This window comes from Sinocyclocheilus rhinocerous, unplaced genomic scaffold (genome assembly GCF_001515625.1).
Source record: "Sinocyclocheilus rhinocerous isolate Xijiao unplaced genomic scaffold, SAMN03320098_v1.1 scaffold910, whole genome shotgun sequence".
NCBI lineage: Eukaryota > Metazoa > Chordata > Actinopteri > Cypriniformes > Cyprinidae > Sinocyclocheilus > Sinocyclocheilus rhinocerous.
Window position 1 is genome coordinate 576,117 of NW_015667266.1, and position 10,306 is coordinate 586,422.

The 10,306-nt window shown below is 36.7% G+C and overlaps 1 protein-coding gene across 1 annotated transcript in view; it reads right to left on the reverse strand.

Annotated features, from left to right (window-relative positions):
* Positions 1-7,477: 7,477 nt before the first annotated feature.
* The window catches only part of LOC107733395 (ret finger protein-like 4B), a 6,190-nt gene continuing 3,361 nt past the window's right edge, over positions 7,478-10,306 (reverse strand). Inside the window, exon 4 of the mRNA XM_016544996.1 lies at positions 7,478-8,241. Coding sequence (XP_016400482.1) covers positions 7,742-8,241 — 500 coding nt within the window. The 3' untranslated portion in view covers positions 7,478-7,741. The remainder of the gene's footprint in view (positions 8,242-10,306) is intronic.

Sequence of the window (10,306 nt, forward strand, 5' to 3'; positions counted from 1 at the left end):
CCTTTATTTCTCAAGACTTCCTCCACAAGTAACTCACTGAATGCACCCTGAGAAGAACCAGGGCCTTTCTTTGAAAAGAACAATGAGGAACCAAAAGCAATTATATTTCCCTCACTAAGTCTTCAGAGAAGCCAAAAAAGTTGAGTTCTTTTAGAGATGGGGACAAACAGTTGTAAGGGGTTTTGATGAGACTAAGTTGTTTGAAGTTAAAAACAAGCACTTAAATTAATAGAAAGTGCATTCATGACTTTCATCTCGAGAGCACCGCTAACCGCAAAAGATCAATGCTTTCATTTGTCAATTGATTTCCTTTCATATAATTGTTTTATATGTATTTTCCTTTTTGGAAAAAGGTGAAACATCCCCAGCAAACAAAATATGTTCTAAGAACGTTTTGCTAATGTTGTCGCTACGTTACGAAAACGTTATTTCTGAATGTTCTCGGAACGTTCAAAACATCCTTTTTTTTTTAAAATGTTGTTTTTGGATATTCGAACGTTAAGGAAACATTCCATTTTATGATTTTGCAAACATTCTGCTAACGTTACTTTTGAATGTTCTCTGCACGTTCCGTCACGAGTAGGAACGTTTAAAAAATGTTAGATGAGTGTTCACCTGAAACGTTTCCAAAAAAAAAAAGTTCTGTGAAAAATGTATAAATGATGTTTTTGTGCTAACATTTTGAAAACATAATTAAAGACCAGATAACTGTAAAGAAAGGTTTTATTCTAAGAACGTGTTGCGAACGTTCCCTTTAAGTAAATAAAAACGTTATTTCTGAATGTTCTCTTAACGCTCAAAACACATTTTTAGAATCTTTTGAAAATGTTTGTTTTTGGTTATTCGAACGTTCAGGGAATGTTACATTTTATCATTCTGCTCGCATTTCTTTTGATTGTTCTCTGAACGTTACAGTAACATTTAAAAACCGTCCAACTAAAACGTTTCTGAAATAAAAACGTTCCACAAATAATGTTTTTCTGCTAATATATTTTTTAGAACATTAAAGTTTTATTAACTGTTTGATCGTAACTTTGCGCGAATGTTCCCTGTTAGCAGGATGACATCTTGACATTTTCCCTTTAAATTCAAAGACAGTCATAATAATAATTAATAATAATAATCTGTACTGTAAATCATGCTGGTTTGTTGCAGACCTCCCTCTCTGTATGTGGTTATGGGGTCATTTCCCCTCCGCGGGATCTGAAAGGCTCTAAACGATGGCGAATAATGGAATAATAAAATAACAAAATAATAAAGAGGCCGAATGAGTGTTTGGGGTCATAAATCAGGCGATCCGGAAACCTGGCGGTTCCCCGCGGCCTCCTCGCCATGCACATGTTAAACACGCCTATAGAGCCGCGGCTGAAGACGCTCTACATGAGAAAGACGCGCGCAATAAACGCCAGCAGGGCGCGAGAGGCGAACACAAGGCAGAAAGAGAGGGAGAGATCCAGCTTGTTCTCTTTTCACTTGTGAGATTAGAGATAAATAGAGCTACAAGAACCCAAAGATGCGTGCGAGCTCGCCTTTGTCTTCACGAGGCACGTCTTTTGATGCGCGCGCGTTGGGTTTGCGTAAAGCACTCGATCGAAGAAGTTTCGGAATTTTCGGTTCTCTTAAACAATAAGAGTCTCTAATAGGCCTAAATAAACCACTATCTTTAAATTACAGTACGTTGAAATTTATCTATAAAAATTAAGTATATAAAATGTACAAAATTGCAATTTACAAAACTGTGTATATTTATACAATACATTTTATTTAGGTTATATTAGACGATTATAAATTCAATAATAAAAACTATAACTTGATTATAATTTTGTGTTGTTTTATTAATTATTTTTACATTTATTTATTATTTTTGTTATTTTTTGTTTTGCTTGTTAGAATGTAGAATTATTATAGTTGATTTTCTATGCATTTATATAATACATTTTATTTAGGTGATATTAAACGATTATAAATTTTACATTCAATAAAAATAGCTTAATTATATTTTGATGTTATTTTATTTAATTTTTAAAAAATTACTATTATTATTATATTATCTATGATTTAATTAAGTATTATAATTTATAATTATTATAGTTGAATTTGTATACATTTATTTTATACATTTTACATATGCTACATTAAACAATTATACATTTTTTAAATTCACTAAATTATTATAAATTATTATTATTTTGTGTTATTTTATTATTACATTACCCATTTATTTATTTATTATCATTAATAAATACATTTTCCTCCTAGAATTTTTACAGTTAATGTACAATGCATTCTATACCCTCTTAATGAAGTTTCTCACGGTCATGGGTGTGTATGTGTTATAGTCTCATTATGCTCCGTTAACAGACATGTGAGACAGAACTAAACATCACAATATACACAGCAAATGGTCTGTGTGTGTATTAGCGTTTCCGAAGTGAGTTCACAGGTACACACGAGGTGCTTGAGTGTGTGTGTGTGTGTGTGTGTGAGAGAGAGGTGTGTGAGGTAAGGTGTGTTGTTTTCATGCTGATGGTGCTTCACACCTGCGCGCGCGCATCCGCCGAGAATGGGAATCGATCATCAATCGATCATGAGCTCTTTGCATTTCATCATGAGGTGATAACAGAAGATATTATGGACGCATTCACGAGGAGAAACCGACAGGAACCTCGTCTTATAATGAGGGGAGAGGTGTGTGTGTATTCTGATAAGAGTTTCAGTCTTTTCTTAGGCAAAACTTTCAGATAATACGATTGCACAAACGACGATATGTTTAAGTAGCCATGTTAATATAATTGCATCTAATTATTCTCACTTGATTCATGTCATTTTGACTATATAAATGTTTGATATATATATATATATCACAGGACAGTTAAACATTAAAATGTATAGTAGTTTGATATTTATATGGTAGTAATACCTTTAAATGCTTTAAAGTACCCTTTTCCCCCCATTGCATTTCCATACAATATACCATTTTGGACCACAGTACCATAGTATATGAATATACACTAACTTGTTTGTCATGTGTAAAAGTCAAAAATATGATTTAATATGTCTGAATCCACCTGACTACATTGAATTATCTGTGTACATTATTTAACTATTAGTCTGTTTGATTACTTTATTAGTGTATTTATTTATTTTTTCAGTATGTATTTGTTCTGCAGAGGCATTTACACTAAATCTGCTTCCATTTGAAGATGATATTTCTGTCTTTTCTTAGACAAAAGATTTCAGGTAATAGTACACAGACATATGTGTGTTTGATAAAAACTCAAATATCATAATGACACAAACACAATGTGGTATTGCCATTGATTTACCTTGTTTTTACCTTGTTTTAATTGATTTTAACCATAATATTTGTGTGAATCTAATGCAATCAGTCAGTAACATGGTATATATCAAAGGACAATGATATACTGTACATTAAACTATATAGTATATTTTGGTACTTCTATGGTGGTAGTACCTTTATATGCTTTAAATAGCCTTTTCTGAATATGTACCATGGTACTTATGAAAGTTCCATTGCATACCATTTTTGGATCGCCTTAGTATATGAATATACACTGTAAAATGTTTTGTCAGGTGTAAAAGTCAAGACACCCCAGGTAACTTATAGATTTCACCATAATTACCCAGTTGATTGATTACATTAAGAATTGCAAACCGTTTTTTTAAATGTTATGTTTAAATATGAAAGTTAGGCATTATATAATTAAATATGAACTTGTACAATTTTCCTGAACATTGGATAAAGCCAGGTTCAAAATTCTTGTCTGATTTTGTTGACATATTAGAGTTAAAGGTTTTTATAGAGGGGATTTTGGATTTCTCTTTTTATCACTTCATAAATCAGAAAATACTTTTAACAGCCAGAATAAAACGTAAAGGAATAAAAACCAGGCGAATGATATATGAGCGAACCCTTCTATAAAGGCCTTCAGAATATAGATAGGAATAAAACTCTAAGTTTTGGTGTATGTAAGTGCTGCTGAAGTAGAGAAAAAACTAATTTTGAGAAAACAGCTTTTAAAGAAATGTATTATAATTGAAATCTATATACATAAATAAAGTGCAATAATAAAACCATGCAAATGGTATATAAACAAACCCTTCTACAAAAACCTTCAGAATATAGACAGGAATAAAACTCTAAGTTTTGGTGTTTGTAAGTGCTGCAGAAGTGGAGAAACAAAATGATTTTGAGAAAACAGACTTTAAAGATATACAGTATATTGTAAAAAAAGTCTACAGATGCAAATAGATAAAGTGCAATAATAGAATGCTCGAATGATATATGAACAAACCCCTCTATAAAAACCTTCAGAATATAGATAGGAATAAAACTCTAAGTTTTGGTGTATGCAAGTGCTGCTGAAGTCGAGAAAAAACTCATTTTGAGAAAATGGTAATTGAAATCTACAAACACGAATAGATAACATGCAATTAAATAAAGACTTAAAAGTGTATTTTAGATGTTTTCCTTCCACCAACCTGAAACAACAAGTTACGTAAAGCCAAATCTCAAAATTGAGCAGTGCATGAAAAACAATGCTTATGCCTTGAATCCACCTGACTGCAATGGGCTATCTGTGTACATGAATTCACTATTAGTCTGTTTCATTGCTTTATTTGTGTGTATATCGTCTTTTAATATGCATCTGTTTTGCAGAGGGTTTTACAGCAGAACATCTGTAAATCTTCTTCTATCTGTCGGTGGATGACTGGTGTCGTGGTCCTGATGATGGTAAGTCACCGCGGCTCTCTATCTGATGAATGTTTGAAAACTGTCGGGAAACAGTAAATACACACATCCTGTCCCAATGCACACCGAGTGTTTATCATGTCCAGACATCATCATTACGACACACATACGGCGTCAGGCGGCTGACTCACTCAACATGTATTCATTTATAGGTTCTGATGCATTTTGGCAGCAGCAAAAGTAGAAATAAAACATAAAAACAACAAACTAGTCACTCGTGAGGCCAAATGAATCAGAGTTGGTTTGTGAGAAACATTTGTTTTCAGCAGGAACTCACTGATATGCCGTTTTCAAGGGCGTCACGACATGAATGCATTGTGATAATGGAATAATAATGAGAAACAGATGAAGTTAACAGGTCACTAACAGACAGAATTACTCATTTAATATGCAAATGCAGCTCCTTCATGCATATTAGGGGAGACAGACTGGTTCAATATGCGGCTTGATCAGACCCTGGTGTGAATTGGTGGCCTTGCATTTTGCTTTCTCACCTCAGTCGAACCTGGAGAACATATCATATAGACCAGTAGGAACCCAGTTAACAGGGAAAGTTATATAAATGTTAGGACAGAACACTCTTAAAATGAGGTTTATGGAACGTTCATGTAACTTTCCTAATATTTGAAATATGTTCTCATAACATTGAGAGAAAAACATTCTGTTTTACGAATATGTTATAAAATAATCATTCAAATGACGTTATATTTTGGGTGAAAATAAAGTTAGTAGAACGCTGTGAGAAACGGTTTTGTAACTTTTAAATAATGCTCTAATCACGACAAGAAAATTGGACATTTTAATGTTTTTAGAATTTTAAAAGTATACATTCAAATAAATTATATTTTGGGTGAACAAATTAGTAGAACATTGTGAGAAACGTTTTGTAAGCTTTAAATAATGTTCTAATCATGACAAGAAAACGGGATATTTTAACATTCTTTGAATCTCTTTAACTATATCTTGCTTCTCAGGTGTTTTTCCTGAGGAAAAAGATGTCAGTGATACGAACTCAAACATTTTGTATGAGCGTTATTGACTCATTTGTGTCTCTTGTTGATTATTTATCCTTAGAACTTGTAGAAGAAACATTTGAGACAAGCTAACACTTAAATGAGGCGTAACTGAGACCTCCACATGAAAGATCAACCCGTGAGCAATAAAATCAACAGTTTCTCTCTCTGATTGGCCTGTGAATGCTGATCTAGATACCACTTTCCACTTTCCCAGAGCAAGACACTCACAGAGTTTGTGTTTACAAGGTAAATGACGTGCATGCTTGTTTTCAAGCCTTGTTTTTGAGTGGTTTATCTGAACAGTAAACCGTACGACTAATGTGAGAGGCCTTTAACATTCCTCCTGTCTCTCAGACAGACCGATACTGATCGATTTTTCAGGAGACAATATACAAGACATCAGTGTGTGTGTGTGGTCCGATGAATTCACTGTCCCGTCCAAAACGTGAACACAGAGCTGAGACAATGTGCGAGAAAAGAGAAGAAGGAAGCACAATTCTAGATTCATCAAGATTCTGTCAAATGATTCAAGTATTTGAAGAAAATTGTAAATTGTTGTTCATAGAATGGATCTTTTAGACAGATTTTATTTCAGTATTAAATTTGTGTCAGATGTTTTTCACACAATTCTTAATGATAAATAAAAACACCCAAATAAGTTAATAGTTGTCATAAAATAAGAGTACTAAGCTATAAAATGAATGTTAATTGAAACTAAAACAGTAAAAAAAAAGTCATTTTCATTACTTGAAATAAAATAAATGTTAACTGAAAATAAAATAAAATACTAAAATGAAATGAAAACAATTATTTTATTTCAGCTACTTGCCAAGGCAGCATTTCTCATTTTAAAGTCATTTTCATTACTTGAAATAAAATAAATGTTAACTGAAAATAAAATAAAATACTAAAATGAAATTAAAACAATTATTTTATTTCAGCTATTTGCCAAGGCAGCATTTCTCATTTTAATTTAGTTTAAGTATTATTTAAAAAATTTAAACTAAAATTATTTAAACTAAAACTTTAATAAAAACTTTAGAGACATATTTTAAAAAATACATAAAACGACAAAAACATTTACAAAACCCCAAATTTCTACAACTTAAAAAATAAAATGAAACAAAACTATATAAATAAAATCTAATTTAAAATATTAACAAAATATGACAGTATATCAAAGATGCTAAAATAACACTGCTTATATAATTTGATGAGAAATATTTGAGTTCATATTGAGATCTCAGACTTCTTATTACAGTTTTTGGTTTCTCAGCAAATCTGAGCACAGTTTGAGACACTGTTAAGATATTTTATGAAACTTTAGATATAGCTATAATTTAGTGTCATTATTCATAAATATTTGGTGTCTGAATGCTGCCATTGACCAACAACAATCAAGTATCCCAGAGAGACATGTAATAATAAACAGGTTTTATTATTTACATATTATTTACAGTATTTCAGGAATATTTTTAAGCTTTAAAAAAAAAATTGTTAACGGGTAGTTTGACTGTGATCATGCAATTAATATTTCCAAATAATTTTATTTATTTCCTGTATATGAGTTGTGGTATCTTTGGTTATTGTACAGTATTTTAATTAGGTGTTTGTTTAATGTGCATAATTTTGGAAACACAATCTCTTGCAATCACTAAATATAATACAGAAAATATAGTCCCACTGAATATAAACAAAATAAAATCACCACAAGAACCTAGTAAGACAATAAATGAGCTTGTTTAAAAAAATTTATATACATTTTGCTTGTTTTTTCTTTAAGAGCTTCTGCCCTACAGGTGGCGCTGTTTGCATTTTGCAAACTTTTTTAAGAAGCATACATGTGATGCTGCTTTATATTTTGTCCAAAAGAAGAGATCTTAGAAGGCGGCATAATGTTCCTGTCTACCTAGGGAGCACGCCTTACGATGCTGTCTATGTAGAAAGTGTACTAGGTTTTGGAACGGAGCCGTTCCGTATTGTTATTGGTCTCAGACAGTGAGCTGACGCTGGACACGAGACCCGAATCTGAGTCTGACACAACCGACATCTCCTCAAACTTCTGAATCACGGTCCTCACCGACCCGAACGGTACATCCCGCCTCCAGCGCACACTTTCCACCCCTCCTGGACCCCGATAGGCAGAGCTGTGGCTGAGAAAGATGTGATTGGGCGGCGGCAGGTTGGGGCGGAGCTTCAGTCTTCCCTGGCCCAGTTGAAGAGCAGGACGGAGGGGGACACTGAAGTGGGAGGGGACGGCGGCGAGAAACTCTTGAGTTACTGGATTGTGGAAGGTGATCGAAGCCCCGCCCACATTTAGAAACACGCCCACTGTCTTCAGCTGAGGAGGAACAGAGGGGAGGAGCTCACGCCGTCCGTCAAACACAGCGTGAAACGCAGAGCCACGCCTTTCCAACCACCAGCCATGCCCATCACATGATGAAATCACTCCTGAGGAAGAGACAACAGGACAAGGGCATTACAGAAGGGAGGACTGAACTGTTTTTGAAGAAATCATTACTGAACACAAACGTTTAAGTTACATAAATCAAAATATTAATTAATTGTATTACACAAGAGGGCAGAAAAGTCTTGCAATACAAGTGCAGTTTTGCACTTTTGTCTATTTTGTCAAGTATCAGTTTTATTTTAGTATCTGAAGTTTTTTAATTAGATTTTATTTTCATATTTTCTGTTTTCATTTTAATTTTATTTAAAGTTTTAGTAATTTTGTTGTGTGTTTTTGCACATCAACTTAAACTAAACTGTAATGATTGTCCACTGGAGGCAAGGTGAATCCAAAAAAGAAAAAAAGAAATGAGAATCAATGTGTAGTTTCATCAAATCCAAACGTGAGCAGAAACACAATAAACAAGTCTTAGCAAAGCAAAACATGAACAAACTCACCAAACCGTGGTTACATGAAGAAAGCTAGACAATGGACAATGGCAACATGAGGGCTATATAAATCAAAAATTGGGGTCACATGACAAAATCCAACCAATGAGAAAAAGAAACACATGACATGACAGAAACCGTGACTATGAAAAAAAAGACATGAAAACAATGAATATGAAACAAAACCCAAAACCCAAGTTACATATTCCCCCCTCTAAGGGTGGTACCTGACGCCCTAGTGAAACACCCACCCCAAAAACAAACAAAACTCTAAAAGTCTAGGAGGGTGGTAATACAGAGGCGGAACAGTGGGAGGGATGGAGGGCCAGGCCCGTGAAGGAAAACAGGACCTTGATCATGGCATGGACTTTGGAGCAGTGGAGGACCTGGACTGTGGAGCAATGGCGGAGACCATAGACCGTGGAGCAATGGCAGGCCTGGAAGCCAGAGTGGAGCTGAAGACCACCAGGGCGGAGCTGGCGGGACTGAGGATCCCTACGATGACCACCAGGGTGGAGCCGGTGGAGCAGGTGACCAGAGCAGAGCATGTGACCAAGGTGAAGCCTGAGGAGCAGAAGACCACAGGAGGTCATGGCGGAGCATGGACAGACCACCTGGCTGTGACAGAACAGGCAGAGTAACCTTGAATGGTCTCAGTGGCAGTAACATGACAGGCAGAGAGTTCATGAACGGCCTCCATGGCTGTGACAGGACAGGCAAGGGGTTCAGGGATGGCCTCTTTGGCCGTGACAGGACTGGCAGAGGGTTTACGTGTGACCACTGTGGTCAAAACAGGACAGGCAAGAACCTCACAGGTTGGTGCCAACACAGGACTGAGCTCTAGGGTGTTGAGCGGGCTCTGAAGTGGATCCATGGACTTGGAACAGGCTCTGGAGCAGATTCATGGACTGGAGAGCAGTGTGCATCCCATACACACAAGATGGCAACCGCCATCATGGGCAGTACAGCTGACGGAGGGAGGACCTGCAGTCCGGACAGCACTGAGGCCACGGGGTTTGAAAGCCCTGAGGCCACAGGGATGCAAGTCGCTCGAACTGACATCATTGGTGGATCCATAACACTGTCCATTAGTCTTATCTGTCTTGGCCCAAGCTCCACATCCGCAGGAGCTTGTGTCCTATAGGCCCCCTCCCCCAAAAAAACCTTGTATGGCAGCCATGGCATGACGGGGCTCCGGCGTGGCAGCCATGATGGGTTGAGGCTCTGGTGTGGCAGTCATGACGGGACGGGTCTCTGGTGTGGCGGTCATGACAGGACGGGACTCTGGTGTGGCGCTCATGACGCGACGGGGCTCTGGTGTGGCGGTCATGACGCGACCGGGCTCTGGTGTGGTGGTCATGACACGTAGGGGCTCTGGTATGGCGGTCATGATGTGACGGGGCTCTGGTGTGGCGTTCATGACGCGATCGGGCTCTGGTGTGGCGGTCATGACGCGACGGGGCTCTGGTGTGGCGGTCATGACGCGACCGGGCTCTGGTGTGGTGGTCATGACACGTAGGGGCTCTGGTATGGCGGTCATGACGTGACGGGGCTCTGGTGTGGCGTTCATGACGCGATCGGGCTCTGGTGTGGCGGTCATGACGTGAAGGGGCTCTGG